The sequence below is a fragment of the Salmo salar genome, chromosome ssa16, assembly GCF_905237065.1.
Source record: "Salmo salar chromosome ssa16, Ssal_v3.1, whole genome shotgun sequence".
Taxonomy (NCBI): Eukaryota; Metazoa; Chordata; class Actinopteri; order Salmoniformes; family Salmonidae; genus Salmo; species Salmo salar.
The window spans coordinates 49,160,566-49,183,142 of NC_059457.1; the positions used below are offsets into that span (position 1 = coordinate 49,160,566).

A 22,577-nucleotide genomic window follows, 5' to 3' on the forward strand; every position below is an offset into this window, starting at 1 on the left:
ATAGGGTGAGTCCGAATTCAACCTCGAGGGACATGCTCCTCGGAGGGTCTGTCGTAGAGTCTGTAGCAGAGGATGCTACCATAGAGTCTGCCGGACAAGGTGCCAGACGGTTTGCAGACCCAGAACCGCTCAAAACGGTTAAGTTTACACTCTCCTAAATTGTGGTTTGATCCACATCTCTTTTTCCTAAATACTGAGGCAAACAACGCTGCTGATTTGCATTTCACATGGGGTTTATTTTGATTATGGTGCTGATAAGTATCTTTATGGGTTTAATGTTATAGCACTTTTCTCATATGTATGTCTATTTTCTGTTAGATGCAGAGCATCATTCATTTTCTGTCACATACTTTGAAGACTATTTGTTGCTGTAAAGGAAAGCTTAAGTTTTTATTATTTGTCAATAAAAGGAGTATTCATTTATTTTATATCCTTTTATTATTCTGAAGTAATGGTAATAGGAATCAAAATAATTGAGAGTTTTATTAAAGAATATTATGAAGCCAAATGCATTTTGATGCTTTCTCGATGGCCTCTAGATAGAGTAGCAAGCACAGTAATATGGATTCCCCTCACAAAGATTTTGTATACTCATCTGTTTATTTTTTGTACACGATTCAGGAAAAGGTGGAGGCAAGGAGGTTCTCAGGTAGGAAAGTGTCATTAGGCTGAGACTGGGACACACAAAGCTCAACAGCAAATTGAAATGAAAACATCCAACTGGGAGGTGTGATCAATGTGGAGACAGTGGAACATATTTCAGTGGCAGCAATATGGGAGGGAAAGGGAGAGTCTGTTATTAGAATTAAGTAATGGTGTTGAAGAGCCAAGCTTAAAGTGAACTGCTGAGAAAATCTTCCGGGGATGTAGTATTTAATTATGTATTTCGTTTCCTTAGGGAGATGAGAATAATGGGTATGATTATTTTTTTTAAACCTTCCTCGTCTTTGTTCCACACTCCAGTCCAGTTGTTGATGGTAATGCACCTTAAAGTTAGTTACCAACCGCTATATAAAATCCAAAGAACCAACGCTATCACGCTGTTGTGGTAAAATGAACAATGGCGTTTGAAGCGGGGTGCAGTCCTTTAAAACAAGGAATGAATAGTTTTGGTGCTGGGTTGTATGAGAGGCATGAATATAAAAACATTATTCATGGCATCAGGAGGTTTACCGTTAACTGTGAACAAAAACGGAGTTTGATGTTACTTTATTCACACTTGGCATGATATTCTCCCGCCAAACTGAACAAGACGCTCTGGAAGGACATGGCTGTGACCATCAACTTTGCTATGAGAAAGTCGTTTTTTCAGTTTGAAGAAATCACATTGTAAATTTTTTTTGTTGGTCAAATGTATCTAACGTTTGGTGTCGATCTGTAATCGCGCAGGCATAACGTTTCTGCTAAAAGTTTGTGATAAAAATTTGTAGAACACAGTTCTGTTTCTGTGTTTGTGTAAATTGACGGTACAATCAATCTCGTCGTACTCTCGGAAGAGGGAAGGCCAGCGAGACACTAGTTTCGCGGGCTGAGGCTAAGCTCCGGTCACAGTGTTGATTGACAGGAATTACAGCCCATCAGTGAGAAATTCAGAATGGTAATAGCCAATAGCGGAAAGAAGGCGGGCGACATTCGCTGTTGAAGAGTCTTATTGATTTGAGTCCTCTAAAAGCAGTCTACGGAAGAGTTGTGAATTTGATCAAGAAGTAGTATAGGATTACTTTTTTTGGACGGTTTAATAAACGTCATATAATTATTAGCATTTTGTAAGAAAAAAAAAGACAGGTAACGTAATGTTTCTTCTTTGGCAAATTTGATTTTTGAAAGTTGTTAGCTAACTTGGTACAGTGAATGCCTCATTCCAACCAGCTAACTTTTGGTAGTCAATTCTAAATATTCTGATTTCGCTCGACAGTTTGCATTGTAACTCACAAGCTAGGTGCACGTGTGATCAATCTAACGATAATCTTTCCTTTGGTTAGCTAGTTATAGCAACTCCAACGTTATTAGTTTATGTTGAAGCTAACGTTAACTAGCTAGCTTGGCTAATGTAACGTGGTTTGCTGTCAATGTCGATTAACGTTACTATCAGTGTACTATTTGTTACTATGGTGGGTGATAACGTTATCTCTAGTTAGTTTCAACATTTCAATGGCTACCCCCATTACATTAGCTGTTAACCAACGTTAGTATGACTTCTTAGCTAGTTAGTTGTAACTTACTAAGATGCTTACTTAACGTTAGCTATTGCAAAAAATATTTGTTTACGACGGCTGAATATGACTGATCTTGTTTATTTAATGTTTAGTTAGCGTTACTTGTCCACCAGCCGAGAAAACAAAATAGCGCGCTTTCTTGAGTCATCGCTAGCTAATTATTACATTAAATTCCCGGATTTTTAGTTAGTCAATTGAAATAGCTAGCTGCTTGTCAATTGTTTCCCAATATTGTTTAATGATTCGTTTGTGTAGCAAGCTAACCAGCCAACAATAACAGGTCTAGTAACTGGTCAACTATAGTAACTGTAGTAGTTACTGCCACAACAATATGTAGCTCATCCCAGCTGACCCGAGAGAACCAGCCTCCCAGCTGAACAAAGCTTCGCTAGCTAATGTAAAATAAATACGAATTATATATTTATTTTTTCATACTGTACTATAGCAATTCTATTCACGTTTCGAGACGGTAAAATATGTGCGCTTGGAACATTGTCAGGAAGCGAAGCCACGTTGTTTGATACAAGCGCTGCCTTCGCGCCAGGATGGGGTCGCAATAGCTGCATTTAAAAGGGTAGGAGTGGCTTACTCACCCAGTTTCCCGCACTGTTAAAATCAGCATGGCATGTTTGTTGAATGTTCCCCCAGTCATTGAATGGGATTTGGGCAAGTATTTCTTCAAGGACATAATGAATGATTGATCCACTTGATCAGTAGTTGGCACAGTAATACTCAAAGGAAAGTGGGAGAAAAACATTGAATGATGCTGCTTTTGAAGCTCAGATGATGCAATACTGCCATTAACCCACAGTTTGGCTCCCTTTTGCACAGGGCAGCTGCAATGTGGATTCAAGTGCGCACCATGGATGGCAAGGAGACCCATCGGATTGACTCCCTGTCCAAACTTACCAAGGTGGATGAGCTGCGCCTCAAGATCTTGGAACTCTTTAAGGTTGACCCAGAGAAGCAGAGGCTTTTCTACCGGGGAAAGCAGGTAGGGCAGACGGATACTTTTCTGTTTAATTCAGTTACAACTGTGTTGCTGGGGTCCTTAGTAATCATGTCTGAATTAATATGTTCTCTTTCTGGTCCCAGATGGAGGACGGCCACACAATCTTTGACTACAACGTTGGTTTGAACGACATAGTGCAGCTGCTTGTTAGACAGGCCGCGCCCCCTGCTGCTGTCCTCAAAAGCAAGGACAAAGAGGCCGAGCTGTCTGATTCTGACTCTGGCTGTAGCTCGGCGCAGAGTGAGTCGGACAAGAGCTCCACCCACGGGGAGGCCGAGGTGCAGGCAGCTGGCACCTCCACCCAAACCGACTTGCCAGACCTGGTCGACCCCGGCTTTGGCTGTTACAAGGTAAACACAGCCCTAGTATTTGCTGTACTGGTATCATTTGATGGGGTGAATTATGCTTTTAACTTAAAATCTAAAATGGCATTTTTGTTAATATTTTGGAGTTCTTGAATTGGGGTTGAATATAATAGCTAGTCTTAATTTGAAGTTTGCAAAACATACGTTTAAAACAATTGTTAATTCAGCGATGTCTATGAATTTTGTAATTTCCCCCCAGATTAACGAGTTTGTTGATGCCAGAGACTTGAACATGGGTGCCTGGTTTGAGGCCCAAATTGTGAACGTTACAAAGACATCTGGAGAGGAGGGCTCTGACACTAAACCCAGCGAAGAGGAAGTTATTCACTACCATGTCAAATATGAAGAGTGAGCATTTTATCAAGTATTTCATATTTAAAGATTGGATGGATATGTCATGCCTCACTGGTGACTGTTACCCTCCGCAAACATGTATAGAAAACAGATGTGTTCATGTGGAACTTATTGCCGTTTAGTAAAGAGGTGGACCAATGGGGAAATTGATTGTCCGTGTCCCAATTATCTCTCCTTTCTCCCAAAAGGTGCACTTGTTCACTTCCCTTTACGGATTTTTAAAGGAAATGACTGGTATAAGAAATATTGTGATACTCTCACTAGCTCAGGTCTCCACCCATCTAATGCTTTTAGATTCTGTGTGAAGTAGTGAACGAGTGCACACTTCACAGGGCTCGACACAAACTCTTGTCTGGGACATTAAAAAAATATATATATTTGTTGGATGACAATATAGATTTAAGTAGTACAAATGGACAACTACATTTTTTAAATAAAAAAAAACGAGTTAATCATTGCACAATATCAAACAATTTACTTCTATCGGAATTGGATCAGAGAGCTAACATTGGAATAATATTCAAATCTGTTTTTCATGTAGGCCTACATGTATATAAAGATAAAGCCCACAGGACAAATTGTAGGTGATATGCATATTGGCTACAGCCTCATGTCAAAGGATGGGCAACCATCCTCCAGGAGAGTTGTATTTTGAAACATGCTTGAATATTTATTTATCTGATTCTCTATGGTTAAAAAATATAGTAATGCATTTTATTTTGTGAAGTGGTTCTTTGCGTCATAACAACGTCATAACAACGATGTAAAAAAGGTGTTAGACTTTGTTAAAAAAAATGTGGACACGTTTTAAAGGACTAGTGGTTAATAAAGTTAATGTGAAGACCTGCTTCAGGGGACAAGAGATACTATTGGGATGCACCCATTTCTTTTTGACCACATGCTGCCAATACCACAGCGTACCACTCGGTTTCTGTATCTGTTGCAGAACACCTTGTTCCTAGTGGGGCTTCAACATTAATTTCTTTCCTGATAAGTCTATGCAACAAAAAATGTATACAATTCCATGACATGACATTGGCAAACGAATGACAAATATTTGTGCTTGATCATTTGTACATTACCATGCCACATTGTTTTGCCTGCCAGTGTGTAAAAACCAGAGGAACATTTTGAAATTAATGATTTGTATTACTCCAATGTGCCCCCAGCAGTCAAGTCCCTCAGAATTCAAAACAGTACTTAGAGCTGCTTCTGTTCTTTCAGATATGTCAATCAGCTTACAAAAGCCCCATTATGTAGGAAGCACCTGCCGTGTGCATCTGAGCTGAATACTGACGCTGCCTCTGTGTGGTCTCTCTAGCTACCCGGAGAATGGCGTGGTGCCGCTGCATTCCAAGGATGTGCGCCCGCGTGCCCGCACCGTCTACCAGTGGCACCAGCTAGAGGTGGGCATGGTGGTCATGGTCAACTTCAACCCTGACGAACCCAAAGAGCGCGGCTACTGGTACGATGCCCAGATCCAGAGGAAGAGGGAGACGCGCACCCTGCACGAGATCTACACCAAAATACTGCTTGGGTAATAATTGGTCCTGTTCCTCTCTGCTTTTATTAACAAAAAGATAGAGTACATTGTCTCTCATAGCATAATTCAATAGTGTGTTTCTATTGATTACTTGTTATATTATCTACGCGGTATAGATTGCACATTTGTATTATGTTGATGCCATAGTTTTCCATTGGCTATGTATAGCATTTTGTTTGCACAGTAGTACCATGACGGGTATCCTAAGAGCTTGTGTTTTATTTCAGGGATGCCGGTGACTCCCTGAACGACTGTAGGATCATGTTCTTGACTGAAATTTACAAAATCGAGGAGCCTGGAGCATTGGATGGATCTGGAGTGGGATCTGACAGTCCATTGAAAAGTAAGTTGGCGCTGTTTAGCTGGGTTTCATCGGGTGTATTCACTAGAAAGCAAAGGGAACAAAACTAGAATTTATTTTTATTTAACTAGGCCAGTCAGTTAAGAGCAAATTATTTACAGTGACGGCCTAGGAACAGTGGGTTAACTGCCTTGTTCAGGGGCAGAAGGACAGATTTTTACCTTGTCAGCTCGGGGATTCGATCTAGCAACCTTTCGGTTACTGACGCAACGCGCTAACCACTAGGCTACCTGCCGCCCCCAAAGGGATCTACCTGGATTTGTTCAGTAACTTGTTTTCGTTTTGCTACAGTGCCAAATGTTTTGCACCAGAATCTGACTAATGTATACACCCCTGATGAGCTTTTGAGGTGACTGAAACCACGTTCACAGTAGGATAGTTATTATTTGTCACATGCGCCGAATACAACCAGTGTAGACATTATTGTGAAATGCTTAGTCACAATGCTACTGAGTGGTGCAGCGGTGTAAGGCACTGCATCTCAGTGCCGGAGGCATCACTACAGACCGTGGTTTGATTTCAGGCTGAATCACAACCGGCCGTGATTGGGAGTCCCATAGGGCGGTGCACAATTGGCCCAGCGTTGTCTTTGTCAATAACAATTTGTTCTTAACTGACTTGCCTAGTTAAATAAGAGAATCCAGTTCAAGATACTTTTTATTTTATAAATACAACTAACACAATAACGAGGCTGTATACATGGGGTACTGGTACTGAGTCATTGTGTTGCGGTATAGGTTAGTTGAGGTAATTTGTACATGTAGGTAGGGTAAAGTGACTATGCATGGATAATAACCAGAGTAGTAGCAGTGTACAAAATCAAAGGGGGAGTGTCAATGTAAATAGTCCGGGTGGCCATTTGATTAATTGTTCAGCGGTCTTATGGCTTGGGAGTAGAAGCTGTTAAGAAGCCTTTTGGTCCTAGACTTGGCGCTCCGGTACCGCTTGCTGTGTGGTAGCAGAGAAAACATTCAGACTTGGGTGAGTGGAGTATTTGACAATTTTTTTGGGCCTTCCTCTGACACCCCCTAATATATAGGTCCTGGATGTCAGGAAGCTTGGACCAGTGATGTACTGGGCCGTATGCACTACCCTCTGTAGCGCCTTACACCATGCCCAAACCGGACATGTTGCGAGCGTTGTAAAATAAGTTGACACGCGTTTTCAATCATTGCATCCATACTGCTCGCACGCACCAACGAGCGTCTGGGTTGCCTGGCGCTGAAATAGGAGTTGATTCTATTTGTGACATAGAACGCGCTGCAAGTCCTGCCTCTCCCATCTTGTCATTGGTTTTTAGGAACATAAACCCACGTGGGTGATTGAAAGATTAACTGAGGTTGGTTGTGGTATTTACCTTACTATCAAAGTTAGTTGCCATATAAAGTCCAAAGAAAAAGAAGCCTGGAAGGAGGAGAGATGACTAGAAACAATTTTGGTTGACCGTTTTATGTGTGGATTAATTGTCGGAGTAGAGGACCTGGTGTTACGGTCGGATGCCGAGCAGTTGCCATACCAGGCGGTGATGCAACTGGTCAAGATGCTCTCAATGGTGCAGCTGTAGAACTTTGAGTATCTGGGGACCCATGCCAAATCTTTTCAGTCTCCTGAGGGGGAAAAGGTGATGTCAGCTCTCCTTTTCCTGTTGTCCACGATCATCTACTTTGTCTTGCTCACATTGAGGGAGAGGTTGTCCTGGCACCACACGGCCAGGTCTCTGACCTTCTCCCTGTAGGCTGTCTTGTCGGTGATCAAGCTTACCACTGTTGTCGTCAGCAAACTTAATGATGGTGTTAGTTGTTTGGCAACGCAGTCGTGGGTGAACAGGAAGTACAGGAGGGGATTAAGTACGGGCCCCTGTGTTGAGGATCAGCGTGGCGGATGTGTTGCTGCCTACCTTTACCGCCTGTCAGGAAGTCCAGGATCCAGTTGCAGAGTGAGGTGTTTAGTTCCAGGGTTCTTAGCTTAGTCATGCGCTTTGTGGGCACTGTGGTGTTGAATGCTGAGCTGTAGTCAATGAACAGCATTCTCACATAGGTATTCCTTTTGTCCAGGTGGGAAAGGAAGATTGTTATCTGTTGGTGGTATGTCGATCTCGGGTTTCTGTAATGATGATGGTGTTGTGAGCCATGACCAGCCTTTCAAAGCACTTCATGGCTACTGACGTGAGTGCTACGGGGCGGTTGTCATTTAGGCAGGTTAATTTCACCTTCTGGGTACAGGGACTATGGGGGTCTGCTTGAAACATGTTGGTATTAGACTCGGACAGGGAGAGGTTGAAGATGTCAGTGAAGACACTTGCCAGTTGGTCTGCCCATGCTTTGAGTACACGTCCTGGTAATCCATCTGGCCCCACGGCTTTGTGAATGTTGGCCTGTTTAAAGGTCTTGCTCACATAGGCTACCGAGAGCGTTATCATACAGTCGTCCGAAACAGCTGGTGCTCTCATGTATGCTTCAGTGTTGCATGCCTCAAACAAGCATAAAAGGCATTTAGCTCGTCTGTTAGGCTTGCGTCAATGGGCAGCTCGTGGCTGGGTTTCTCTTTGTAATCTGTAATAGTTTGCACTCCTTGCCACATCCAACAAGCGTCAGTCGGTGTAGTAGGATTCAATCTTAGTCCTGTATTGACACTTTGCCTGTTTGATGGTTCATCTAGTTCCGGATTAGTGTTCTGCTCCTTGAAAGCGGCAGATCTAGCCATTAGCTCGGTAAGGATGTTCCATGTAATCCATGGCTTCTGGTTGGAATATGTTTGTACGGTCACTGTGGGGACGACGTCGTCGACGTACTCATTGATGAAGCTGGTGACTGAGGTGGTATACTCCTCAAAGCCATTGGATGAATCCCGTAACATATTCCAGTATGTGCTAGCAAAACAGTCCTGTAGTGTAGTGTAGTATCTGCATCATCTGACCGCTTCCGTATTGAGCGAGTCACTAGTACTTCCTTCTTTAGTCTTTGCTTTAAGCAGGAGTCGGGAGGATAGAATTATGCTCAGATTTGCCAAATAGATGGTGATGGAGAGCTTTCTATGCCTCTCTGTGTTTAGAGTAAAGGTGGTCTAGGATTTTCTTTTCCCTGGTTGCACATGTGACATGCTGGTAGCAATGAGGTAAAAAGGATTTAAGTTTGCCTGCATTAAAGTCCCTGGCCACTAGGAGCGCCGCTTCTGGATGATATTTTTTTGTTTGTTTGCTTATGGCCTTATACAGCTTGTTGAGTGCGGTCTTAGTGCCAGCATCGGTTTGTGGTGGTAAATAGACGGCTACGAATAATATGAGAGCTCTCTTGGTAGATAGTGTGGTCTGCAGCTTATCATGAGGTACTTTACCTTTGGCGAGCAATATCTTGAGGCTCGTTTTAATATTAAACATGGCACACCAGCTGTTATTGACAAATAGACACACCCCCGCCCCTCATCTTACCAGACGTAGCTGGTCTGTCCTGCTCATGCACGGAAAACTGTATTATTAGCCAACTGTATTATCCGTGTCATCGTTCAGCCACGACTCGGTGAAAGATAAACTAATATCTTACGTCTCGTTGGTAGGATAGTCTTAATCGTAGATCGTCCAGTTTTTTTCCCAATGATTGCAAGTTGGCCAAAGGCACGGACGGTGGTCGAGGTTTACTCATTCGTCTCCGAATTCTCACAGGGCACCACGGCCTCCTTTTTCCTCCATCTTCACGTGAATGACGTGGATTTGGGCCTGGTCACGAAAGTAGTACATCCTTTGCGTTGCACTCGTTAAATAAAACATATTTTTCCTGTTCGAGGTGAGTAATCGCTGTTCTGATATCAGAAGCTCTTTTTGATCATAAGAGATGGTAGCAGCAACATTAGGTACAAAATAAGTTACGCACAATGCGGGGGAAAAAAGTAAATACAACAGTTGGCTAGGAGCCCGTAAAACGGCAGCCATCCCCTCCATTACTCATACTCTCACTAATATCAATGCAAATTGAAGTATCAACACATTTTATACACTGATGTAAATAATTGACTACGTGTTTAGTCTGTTCTCGTGTAGGGTCCGTGCATTTATCAGCCTGATTTTCATGAAGGATGAGGGTGCATGTAAAGCACATGCAGAGTTGCAAACGTTCTGCAGGCTGAAATCAGGCTATAGTTCAACGTTGTAGGCAAATGTTAGAAAACAACATACACATACTATTGTTACCATAGAGACTGGGATTAATCTTGACTAGCTTCGATCCAGCACGAGATTCGTTTTTTTATGATGGCTGCACAAATCAATATGTTCATACTCTGTTTTTTACAAAGTGCTGACTGAGCATATTTAGTTTGCTTGTGTGGATTCATCCAATACACTGGTTGTAACTGGAATTTCCAGGCAAACTAAAAATGAGAGCAGTTGTTGATAATATTAATCAAAGATGAACCTAGTTTAATACTAGAATTTAGGGAAATGCCTTCAGAAGCATAGAAAATATCTCACTGGCCTCTTGGAGACAGGCCCTTTATAGTCTAATACAGGGCTCTCTAACCCTGTTCTTGGAGAGCTACAGTCCTGTAGGTTTTCACTCCAACCATTATCAAGCGCACCTGATTTCAAATAATTACCTGGTTTATAAGCTGAATCATGTTAATTACAACTGGGGTTGGAGCAGAAACCTACAGGAGGTTAACTCCAAGAACAGGGTTGGAGAGCCATGGTCTAATCAGACGGTATCTAATGTTCTCTAAACATCAGTCTGTGAGGCTTGTACGAAGTCAAAACAATAGACTGACTTTGCCAGCTGCTACAGAATCACGTTGTTCATAATGTCATCAATGGGGTAGCAGGGTAGCCTAGTGGTTAGAGCGTTGGGCTAGTAACCGAAAGGTTGCAAGTTCAAATCCCCGAGCTGACAAGGTACAAATCTGTCGTTCTGCCCCTGAACAAGGCTTACCACAGTATTTGGTTCCTAGGCCGTCATTGAAAATAAGAATTTGTTCTTAACTGACTTGCCTAGGTAATAAAGGTCAAATAAATAAATAAAATACTATAATGTCCTTGTGCCTTCAGTAACTCTGACATCAATCACTATCAAATGATATGAGAACAACCCATAACATTCGGTATCAAGTGTCGTGACCATCAACCCCAACACACATCAGTGTCAGAAACACAACACTGGAAATCATGTGTTGCAGAAAGGGAAAACGTGTGGAAATGCTAAGCATTGTGTGAATTACTCTTAACTCATCTTAAATATTCCCAGTACACACATGCATCTCCTACTGAAGGGTTTACAGTACTCATCTCAACATTTCCAAGTCAAAGGGCTGACATTGTCTTCGCTCCTGTTTTTACTCCAGGGTCAAACGGACCCGAGTGCAAACACTGCAAAGATGACCTCAAAAAGAACTGCCGCTGGTGCAACTGCCACGTGTGCGGTGTGAAGCAGGACCCTGACAAGCAGCTGCTGTGTGACGAGTGTGACATGGCCTTCCACATCTACTGCCTTAACCCCCCACTGACCAGCCTCCCCGAGGATGATGACTGGTCAGTAAACTACAGTACTGATGTCTGTGCTGGCAGTCTGTTCGTCTGGCCAGTGCCCCCTTCTAGAGCTGCTTATGTGACTGTCTTAGTCATGCCATTGATTCAGATGGCACTTGAAGCATGTTTCTAAATGGAGTTTGATTTCAAGCTGTTTATTTGGCCAATTTGAATTGAGTATTATTCATTATTTTCTTTCTACCATGAGCTGTACTGTCCAAATTACTTGAAGAAAAAAAGTCTGCACAGAGAACACCCACAGGTGCTGGTGTTGCTCCCCCTGGTCTCCATATCTGTGCTACAGTGAAGTGTGGTCTGTTACCTCTGCATTGGGGGAGTTGTCTTCTCTCCTACATGTATTCAGCAGACCAGAACAACTTTCCCCCATGCCTATATTAACACTACATGAGCCATGCAGTGGCTTTATACTGCATCATTTATTATGGATGTCCTGTTCCCTGCTTGCTCTAACCTCTGTACTTATCTAGGTATTGCCCCGAGTGCCGCAACGATGCCAGTGAAGTGGTCCTAGCAGGAGAGAAACTCAAGGACAGCAAGAAGAAATCCAAAATGGCATCCGCTAGCTCCACCAGCCAGAGAGACTGGGGAAAGGTAAGTGCATTGAGGAACATTGATGGGTGGATCTACCTCTTAGTGACATAGCAGAGGTGTAATGATGGGTCCTGAGATGTCATACACCCAGTTGCCCTTCTGAACTTTGTTGTTAGTTTAGTAGACTGCGTATACCCAAGAGTTTTTACACAACCTCTTCTCCTATCAGGGCATGGCCTGTGTCGGCCGCAGCAAGCAGTGCACCATCGTGCCCTCAAACCACTATGGCCCAGTCCCTGGCGTCCCCGTTGGAAGTATTTGGAAGTTCAGGGTCCAGGTGAGTCACTTCTGTTTGCAACAGGCTGAAGAGCAAAGCCATAACTGCAGTATTATTTTTTTTGCATAATATACCCTAAAAACATTTATCATTTTAATTTGACAATGTCGAAAGGAGTCTTGTGGGTGGCTAATGTGGATTTGATTGAATGAACCCCTTAGTGTTTGTTGTGATGGCTGTCGGTCCTGGTAGGTTGTTCTCTGACATTAAACACTGTGTACAGGTGAGTGAGTCTGGTTGTCACAGGCCACATGTTGCTGGGATCCATGGGAGGAGCAACGATGGATCTTACTCCCTAGTGCTGGCAGGGGGTTATGAAGACGACCAGGTACATAGGCTCTCTTCCATGTTTTCTTTACTACATGTGCCCATAATGTACATGGTTTAAAAAAGTAAATGGAAGATTAAGTCTGACTAGGTGTAACGGAATGTTGTGAACACTTTAAGCATGAGAAGTCACTGTGCAAATTCTGGTTTTCAATTGGTTCCCAGGATAATGGCAACGAGTTCACCTACACCGGCTCAGGAGGACGAGACTTGTCTGGCAACAAGAGGACAGCTGAACAGTCGTGTGATCAGAAACTCACCAATATGAACAGGTACGTCTCTGCACAGAGAACACCCACTGGTGCTGGTATACCTCCCCTGGTTTCCATATCTGTGCTACAGTGAAGTGTGGTCTGTTAACTCTTCTCCTACATGTATTAAGCAGACCAGCACAACTTTCCCCATGCCACTATTAATGCTACGTGTGTGATAGTGGTTTAAATGAGGGTGAAAGGTGGAAGCCTGGGCTAATTTGCTTTGCATGTCTATGCCTCTTCAGCTTTAGTTTGACTGTTTTTAACAATCATAACCGGTTCTAACAATTCACCTTTTATTGTATTCAGTATAATTCAAAATTATTTAAGTAGGACATCTTATTTTTTGTTTAAACTGTCTAAAGTATTGAGTGAGTTTTGACATGGATTATTCACTGCCATCCACAATTTGATTATCATTTGAATGACCCAATCCTCATTTGCCTGTGTGACCCAGAGCTCTGGCTCTGAACTGCAACGCGTCGGTGAACGAGAAGGACGGGGCCGAGGCCAAAGACTGGAAGGCAGGCAAGCCGGTCAGGGTGGTGCGCAGCTCCAAGGGCCGCAAGCATAGCAAGTTCAGCCCCGAAGACGGCAACAGATACGACGGCATCTACAAGGTGGGAATGCACAGGCATGAAATGGGGATGTTGAATCTGAAATTAATTTCAATATGAAAATACTGTGTATTGTTACGCCCTTAGCAATTCACAAGCCTGCTTCCTTTGTCTTGTCCTGTGGTTCCATGTTGACTGATAAGAATTCCCTCATCTCTTTCAGGTGGTGAAATACTGGCCAGAGAAGGGCAAGTCTGGCTTCCTGGTCTGGAGGTACATGCTCAAACGAAACGACGACGAACCAGCGCCATGGACCCGGGATGGCAAGGAACGCATCAAGAAACTGGGACTCACAATGCAGGTATAGGCATGGATTATCCTGGTAGCTGCAGCTCAGGCCACTATGCCTTTTTAGGGCTCGTTTTGATGAGTCTACATCTTTTAATATGTTGTAGTATCCTGAGGGCTATCTGGAGGCCCAGGCTGCCAAGGAGAAGGAGAACAAGGAGAAGGAAAATGAGGTGACTGAAACACCCACCAAAGGGAAGCGGAAGAGAAAGTCTCATGGTGGGTACTTCAAAGTAGCTGCAAAATTAGATTTAGCCACACAAAATACAATGGTAGCATTCAGATTTCCAACAGAATATAGGTGCAAATGGTTAATGAACATTATTCTCACTTTTACAGTCATGAGTGGTATTGACCCTGGAGTAAGATCTAAATGGGTGTCCATCTCTTTCTCCTAACCTTCTGTGTCCATGTGCTACCTCTCCTAACCTATTTTGTAGCTGAAGAGAAGTCGTCACCAGCCAAGGGAACTCCCAAGAAGATGAAAGTTGAGGCTTATAAACTGACCAAAGAACAGAAGGCTTGGATCAAGGGTGACGAGTCCAACAGGAAGCTGTGGGGTGAAGCCATGGAGTCTCTGGCCCTTGGCCCGGTAAGAAAGTCCTCGCCAGATTTCACACCATTGGAATTGAATTTACCCTTATCCAGATAGGATGATATTTTATCTCAATGAGACTAATGCAAAGCCAATGGCTCTTGATATGACCATCTGAAGCTTTAAAACCAGGCAAGCATTGATGTTAATGCTGGTTCTTTTGATTGTCATCATCACTGGTGGTGTACTAAGCATTGTCTTTACGTTATGTCCATTGAAGGGCTGATAGAAAGCATTAGGATGTGTAAAATGACTTGGTTTTGCAGCTTCTGCTTTTCCAAGTCATTCTCCTCACCATGGGTTTGGATACTAGGTACTTAAGTTTACTTTTGCTTTTCCAGAAATTCCTGAACAAAGTTGAGGAAGTCTTCTCATGTATATGCTGCCAAGAAGTGGTCTTTCAACCTATCACCACCGAGTGCCAACACAATGTCTGCAGGGTAAGTTGATCTTCTTTCCTAGCCTTGACATTTTGCCTTTCTGTCCATTTTGAGAGCAAGAAAAATAGACAAGAGATTGAAAGTTTCACTTTTCCTTTTTATAGGAATGCCTTCAGCGGTCATTCAAGGCAGAGGTGTACTCATGCCCGGCATGTAGGCACGATCTGGGGAAAAACAACCCAATGACTGTCAACAATCCCCTCCAAGCCATTCTCAACCAGTTCTTCCCAGGATACAGCAGTGGACGGTGATAACTTGTTCCACATGCTTGACCAGCATGGAGACAACATGAACTATGAGGGAAGTTAAGCATTTCAGTAAAGACAAAAATAATAACTTTTCCTAATATATTTTGCAAATGTAACACTGTCTGTTTGGCAAAATGCCACCCCCTCTTCTCTGGTCCTATTTGTCATTAATTGTAGTTGATGTAATTAAACTGCCTTGATCAAATGTATCTGTAACCTTAATGTTCTTCTGTTAACAATGCATTTTAACTTGAACTGCCAAAATTAATACACAAGTCTAATTCCTTCAAGCACATGTGGTTTTAAGATGACTTGTGTATACTTTGCGGAATCTTTTGTTAGAGCAGATAGACATGTTAATCAATTGCATACACTTTTATATTTAGGAAACACTCCCTTATTGAATATTTTATATTCTAAGTTTGATGTCCGATAGAACTCTCCTTAACTCATGTATTTCTTAAGCAAAGCACAACTGATAAATCTGTTAGCGACCCCATAAAAAAAAAAATCATTTTAAGTGTCGGTATGGATTTGATATTGGAACCCCCCTCGCCCCCAAGTTATTTTTAAACATTTGTGGACATGAGGGTCATTTCAGTAACAACATACTCGTTGTTTCGTGTGTTTACTCTTTACAAAACTTTACATTTTCCCATGTGTAATCTGATGGAGTTAATGAACATTTGATTTCAATTTGAGGGGAGCAGATTTACTCACCAGAAATCTATACCTTTCACTAATCTATAAAGTTGACTTTTGTTCCAATTTATTGTCATAATTTTTAATTGTATGTCAATTATCCCTTTTAATTGTAAAATGTATGTTGCCTTAATCCTTTAACTGCTGTCGTAGCACACTGTTTCTGAACAAGCCCAAAGATGTCATGTGTAACCTTTGGACTGTTGTGCACAATTTCTGTTTAAGTGTCCCACAAAATGCTTTTAATTCAAGGCAGGGCTATAGAACACTTAAACACCTAGCTCTGTTAAACTTTTCTCTGGTGGTTCAACAGGAAATATTTAAAACCCAGAATTGAAATTTTGCTCATTTTTATATTTCTGCTTGTTGTATTCCAATATTGCAAAATGAATGCCAGTGGCTGCAGATGTTAGTAATACCTCATATTTGCATAAACTGGAAATGTATATTTTCTAAAATTGTATATTTTTAGAATTGTTTTTTGATATGTAGTATTAGAAGTTACTTGCTTGCACGTGTTTTTACCAAGTGCAGAATTTTCCAATAAACCTTTTTATAAAATAAAAATTGGAAATTTGAAACGTTACTTTCTCGCTAACAAAGGATGTAATGGTGCCTTTTTGGCACCCTTACTAGGTGTCCGTTTTATGACTACAGTCTTGTAAAAAATAAACTGTAGTTAATTCTATGTCCATTTTAGTACGGCATTTGAAACACTACTAAATCGACTCCAGACACCCTAGGCATAGACTGTTCTCTCTGCTACTGCACGGCAAGCGGTACCCGGAGCGCCAAGTCTAGGTCCATGAGGCTTCTAAACAGCTTGTATCCCCCAAGCCATAAAACTCCTGAACGTTTAATCAAACGGCTACCCAGACTATTTGCACTGCCCCCCCTCTTTTACATGGCTGCTACTCTTATTTATGCATAGTTACTTTAACTCGTAAGTAAGCATTAAACTGTACGGTCTCCACCTGCTGTATTCGGCGCATGTGACTAATACAATTTGATTTGAAATTATAGCTAATATACTATCGCATGTTACATTTTTTGGGGGGCACGCATTGCCTGAAATCCATGTTATTGGTTTTGGTTGTAAGAACATTTACACGTATTTCTTTGCAAAGGATACTGCACTGTTTAGGAACATGGCTACATTTGGATCAACAGTACATTCCTAAAATAAACAGTTACAAGGATTTCAGTAGTACCCATTTTGTTACCATTTTGGTGGTTACCACTAGTTACCACAGCCACAAAGTCAAAATGCTGTAGTGAAAATATGAAAACAATTTGCTTGTTGGTTTTCTAATTTAAGTGTTAGACATACGGTTAGCATTGTGTTTAGGGTTAAGATTAGGTTTAAAATCAGATATTAGGAAAATAAATTGTAGAAAGAGGCGGGGTTTATGACTTTGTGGCTGTGGTAACTAGTGACGACCCATCTTGGTACCATTTTCGTTTTGATATCGTAAAATGACGCTTCCTGGAGGTTAACCCTTTTCACAACCGGAAAATATGCTGCCCAGTTCGTTCTGCCTGATTGGTTCATATAGCAATCTATCAACGAGGTCATCCAAACAAATCCACAGAACGTATCCAGTGAATGCCTACAAACCTAATCTGGCCAATCACTGAGCTGAAACCCTTGAAGGAGGGCGTGAGGCCTAGCTCTCCTGTGTGCAACCAGCTAGCTAAAGCTCTAAAAGATAATCGATCGTGTGTGGATTTTATAAAACGAGAAACATCGATTGAGAAAAATAAAGAAAAGGAACATATTTTGCTGCAGGAGGTAATGTTGAATGATTAGCTTATTTTTTGGGGCTCAAGTGCACCTAGATACACGTTATTTCCGATGTGATCTAAACAGTTGTAGCTAGCTAGTTAGCCAGCGAAGGTGCCTGTTTTGTTGACTTGTATGGAATGGGGGAAGGCAGCCTGTGAGCGGAGTACTGGCTGTCAAAATTCGAATTAACTCCCAAAACGGCCATTCTCGACAGTTTACTAACAGTTGAAATTGGTGTTTGCTTACAACAACTATTACTAACTAGCTACGTGCTTTGCTAGGGCGAGCCATAACATTTCGTTATGTTTCTAGGCGCGACCTAACTAACTTAGCTTAGCTAGTTTTAATTGCATACATCGGACACCCATAAAGCTAGCATGCAGTGCTGACATAAGTGACACTAACGTTACACAATCGTTTTTTGTTCGATCCATAGCATGCACTATTTTCCTAGTCAGAATTAAGTCGTTACTTAGCTATCGAGTTTGCTTGCTAGCTGCCTGTGTCACGACGATCAGCATACGCTTGTACGCGAACTATTACTGTATGTACTGTAACTAGTTTAGCTGCGAAACACTTCGTTACCTAAGTTACTTTTTCGTAGCAGGGTTGGGAAATTTACGCAGCAGGTTAGGATACTGAGGTTAAGGTTGGGGAAATGGTTAGTGAAAATGCTGTCCTAACCTGCTCCAAAAATCACTTTGGGCTTGCTAACATTACCTTCAAATACTTGCTAGCTAACGTATGCTACAAATAACTTAAGCGTTATTCCTGAGTTTACAGTTTAGTAATTTAGCAGACACCCTTATCCAGAGTGATTTACAGTAGTGAGTGCATACATTTTCCTATTTGTTGGTACTGGTCCCCAGTGGGAATCGAACCCACAACCCTGGCGTTACAAGTGCCATGCTCTACCAACTGAGCCACACGGTAAAATGCATGGTGAATAGACTCTAGTGTATTAATAAAATTGCTAGTTTCAGTTTGTGTCGCTAGTTAGTCAGATATTGGCTTAGTTTCCCGTCTTTGTTTTTGACAAAGCCAGCTGTATACTGTCTACGTGCGTCCTGCCATAGTTTCGTGCATCACTCAGAAGTGTATAAAAGAGTGAATTTAAGAACACACGTGTTACTCTTCACTGTTTCACCTCTCCAAGTGTCTTTTAAGTTAAATAAGTTAAGAATTAAATGCTAAAATGTAGGTAATAGACTCGGTGTGTGAATAACTGACAGGATAGACAAGTGTTTTTGATATTGTTTTTTTTAATGTTTTTCTAATAACGTTAGGTATTATTAGTACCAGTCACAAGTTTGGACACACTTACTCATTCCAGGGTTTTTACTGTTGTCTACATTGTAAAATAGTGAAGACATCAAAACTATGAAATAGCACATGGAATAAAATTTTAATATTTTAGATTCTTCAAAGTAGCCACCCTTTGCCAGCTTTGCATTCTCTCAAACAGATCATGAGGTAGTCACCTGGAATGCATTTCAATTAACAGATGTTCCTTGTTAAAAGTACATTTGTGGAATTTCTTTCCTTAATGCATTTGAGCCAATCAGTTGTGTTGTGACAAGGTAAGGGTGGGATACAGAAGATAGCCCTATTTGGTAAAAGACCAAGTCCATATTATGGCAAGAACAGCTCAAATAAGCACAGAGAAACAACAGTCCATCATTACTTTAAGACATGAAGGTCAGTCAATCTGGAAAATTAAGAACTTTGAAAGTTTCTTCAAGTGCAGTCGCAAAAACCATCAAGCACTATGATGAAACTGGCTCTCATGAGGACCACCACAGGAAAGGAAGACCCAGAGTTACCTCTGCTGCAAAGGATAAGTTCATTAGTTACCAGCTTCAGAAATTGTACAGTTAAATTGCAGTACATATAAATGCTTCAGAGTTCAAGTAACAGACACCGCAACATCAACTGTTCAGAGTAGACTGCGTGAAGCAGGCCTTCAGGGTCAAATTTCTGCAAAGAAACCACTACCAAAGGACACCAATGGGGAGAGACTTGCTTGGGCCAAGAAACACAAGCAATGGACATTAGACCGGTGGAAATCTGTCCTTTTGGTCTGAGATTTTTGGTTCCAACCGCCGTGTCTTTGAGACGCAAGAGTAGGTGAACGGATGCTCTCTGCATATGGAGTCACCACCGTGAAGCATGGAGGTGGTGTGATGTGGGGATACTTTGCAGGTGACATTGTTGCCGACTTATTTAGAATTCAAAGCACAGTTAACCAGCATGACTACCACAGCATTCTGCAGCACTAACCCATCTGGTTTGCGCTTAGTGGGACATCATTTGTTTTTCAACAGGACAATGACCCAACACACCTCCAGGCTGTGTAATGGCTATTTGACCAAGGAGAGATGGAGTGCTGCATCAGATGACCTGGCCTCCACAATCACCTGAACTCAACCCAATTGAGATGGTTTGGGATGAGTTGGACCGCAGTGTGAAGGAAAAGCAGCCAACAAGTGCTCATTATATGTGGGAACTCCTTCAAGACTGTTGGAGAAGTTTTCCAGGTGAAGCTGGTTGAGAGAATGCCAGGAGTGTGATAAGCTGTCAAAGGCAAAGTGGGCTATTTTGAATAATCTAAAATCCAAAATATATTTTGTTTTGTTTAACACTTTTTGTTGGTTACTACATGATTCCATAGTTTGATGTCTTAACTATTATTCTACAATGTAGAAAATAGTACAAATAAAGGAAAACCCTTGAATGAGTAGGTGTCCAAACTTTTGACTGGTACTGTATATCTACAGTAAGAGATCCTGCTCCTGTTGCCAGTTTGAGTCTGTTTAATAGCCTACTGATTAGGGCCCGGCGGGAACCAGAATTTGTTATACCGTCCTCTCATCTCTGGATTTTTATTACAGGTTTATTACACAAGGTTCGCAAAAACAAGCCCATTGGGTGTCTACCAGAATGCTAACAAAATTAGCATACGTAATATCGAAATTCCACGGAGGCTGCTAGCTAAAAATGCTAATGAACGTAAACGAAAATAAATTAAGGTAGCCAATCCAACTCGTAAAGTTATACATGTATAGGAAGGAACTACCGAAATGTCATTTTTGGTGAATTTGGACATTTTACAAGCGAATGTGAACGAGAGACATTGTGCAAATGAACAAAGTTTTGCCGCATGCTTGTCTGAAGGAAGAACTGTACGGTCTCTGAAGCAGCATGTGTACACGCTGTGCCTGTGTGGAGTCGCTAGGGCAACGGGCCTGCCTGCTCTGCTAGAAGAGAGGAAATAAACGCAAGGAAATCAAGCAGTGGCAGATGTACAGAACTCATCCAACGGGCATTCATTTCTCAAACACCTCAGAAAGCGAACACTATATGATACCCGTCACATTATTTCAGTCAGTTGCTTAGATAGCGTTAATGCAGAAATACTAGTTTTTCCAATCATTAAAAAAAGTATAAAATGCATAATAAATAACTTGCCGCGTTTGGAAGCGCAGCTCTACGATGCTTGTAATTTCTGCTCGTCATCAGACTAATTTCATGCTTCAGTTGCTTTTCTCCACTCGGATGCAAATTCATAAACAGGCATTCTATCAGCAGACAGCGCTCTGACTGAAGTGTAGCTACTTTTCTCTTGTACTTTTCTTGGTGTAGCCAGCCTACTTTTCTCTGGTAAAATTAAAGATAACATTTTTAACAAAAAAACTTCAGGAAATGTAGCTGGCTACATTCTTTCTATGATAAACACGAAAAATATGATGTCCTTGCAAAAACATTAAGCTTATTTACTCATGTGGCTACCAACCATATAGCGTTGCGCTTCTGTTATCTGATAAATTAAGCTATGTTCTGCCTATTGTTTTGCACTAATGTATTTTATATGAAGGGGAAGTATAGTTGCACGTCCCTGAATTAATTTTATTGAAGCAAAAAACAGTTGACTTTCAATATAAAACGCGACCCGTGTCAATACACAGCTGGACTCTGCTCCGGCTGTGTCCCTTTGTGCTATTTGCAAACAAACACGTGACTGGCTCAACCGTTCTGGAGAACTACGGTAAGCTTCATAATGTAAAATTATGTGACAAGTGAAATGAAGAACGCGGTCCGTTTTATGTCCTAACGTGTTGCACACGTTTACAGAATGTATTCATACTGAACAAAAATATAAACGCAACAATTTCAAAGATTTTACTGACTTAGTAAAAAGAAAATCCAGTCATTTGCAAAAAAAATAATTAGGCCCTATTCTTTGTATTTGACTTGCCTGGGAATACAGATATGCATCTGTTTGTCACAGACAGCTTTTGCCTCATGCAGCGTTACGTCTCCTTTGCATAGAGTTAGTTGATCAGTCAGTTGATTGTGGCCAGTGGAATGTTGTCCCACTCCTCTTCAATGGCTGTGCGAAGTTTCTGGATATTGGCAGGAACTGGAATATGCTGGTGTATACGTTGATAGAAAAGATCCCGAACATGCTCAAAGGGTGACATGTCTGGTTAGTATGCGGGCCATTGAAGAACTGGTACATCTGTCTTCCAGGAATTGTGTACAGATCCTTGCAACATGGGGCTGTGCATTATCATGCTGAAACATGAGGTGATGTGGGCGGATGAATGGCACGACAATGGGCCTCAGGATCTTGTCACGGTATCACTGTGCATTCAAATTGCCATAGATAAAATGCAACAGTGTTCATTGGCCGTAGTTTATGCCTGCGTATACCATAATCCCAACACCATCGGGCACTCTGTTCACAACGTTGACATCCGTAAACTGCTTGCCCACACAACGCCATACACGTGGTCTGCGGTTGTAAGGCCTGTTGGATGTACTGCCAAATTCACTAAACATGGTAAATAAATTAAAATAAAATTCTCATTCTCTGGCAACAGCTCTGGTGGACATTCCTGTAGTCAGTATGCCAATTGCACACTACCTCAACTTGAGACAACTTATTGTGTAACAAAACTACACATTTTAGAGTGGCCTTTTATTGTCCCCAGAACAAGGCACACCTGTGTAATGATCATGCTGTTTAATCAGCATCTTGATATGCCACACCTGTCAGGTTGTTGGCAAA

General features: G+C 41.7%; 2 protein-coding genes and 1 non-coding gene across 7 annotated transcripts in view; all 3 read left to right on the forward strand.

Annotated features, from left to right (window-relative positions):
- Nucleotides 1–1,613: 1,613 nt before the first annotated feature.
- LOC106574092 (E3 ubiquitin-protein ligase UHRF1) lies at nucleotides 1,614–16,287 on the forward strand. Of its 3 annotated transcripts, none has more exons than XM_014149640.2 (17): nucleotides 1,614–1,785; nucleotides 3,048–3,210; nucleotides 3,312–3,578; nucleotides 3,793–3,941; nucleotides 5,269–5,484; nucleotides 5,718–5,833; nucleotides 11,177–11,363; nucleotides 11,849–11,972; nucleotides 12,142–12,249; nucleotides 12,473–12,577; nucleotides 12,742–12,848; nucleotides 13,288–13,450; nucleotides 13,611–13,748; nucleotides 13,843–13,954; nucleotides 14,176–14,327; nucleotides 14,672–14,770; nucleotides 14,875–16,287. In XM_014149640.2, exons 2-17 carry the CDS (start codon nucleotides 3,058–3,060, stop codon nucleotides 15,019–15,021), a joined length of 2,343 nt encoding a protein of 780 aa, XP_014005115.1. In that variant the 5' UTR covers nucleotides 1,614–1,785; nucleotides 3,048–3,057; the 3' UTR covers nucleotides 15,022–16,287. The 3 variants fall into 3 exon arrangements, with proteins under 3 accessions (XP_014005115.1, XP_014005119.1, XP_014005116.1); XM_014149644.2 differs by having other exon boundaries at nucleotides 1,628–1,785; nucleotides 3,053–3,210; XM_014149641.2 differs by lacking the exon at nucleotides 1,614–1,785 and adding an exon at nucleotides 2,770–2,790.
- On the forward strand, nucleotides 11,602–11,739 carry LOC123727948 (small nucleolar RNA SNORA22). Its single transcript, XR_006759910.1, has one exon. It is a non-coding gene; the product is annotated as a small nucleolar RNA SNORA22 (small nucleolar RNA).
- A 1,026-nt stretch (nucleotides 16,288–17,313) lies between the features above and the next one.
- The window catches only part of LOC106574093 (lysine-specific demethylase 4B), an 84,772-nt gene continuing 79,508 nt past the window's right edge, over nucleotides 17,314–22,577 (forward strand). For 2 of the 3 annotated variants that reach the window (XM_045697357.1, XM_045697359.1), the window contains exon 1: nucleotides 17,314–17,512. The gene's annotated coding sequence lies outside the window, so the exon portion shown is untranslated. The remainder of the gene's footprint in view (nucleotides 17,513–22,577) is intronic. The other variant, XM_045697358.1, reaches the window with a different exon arrangement.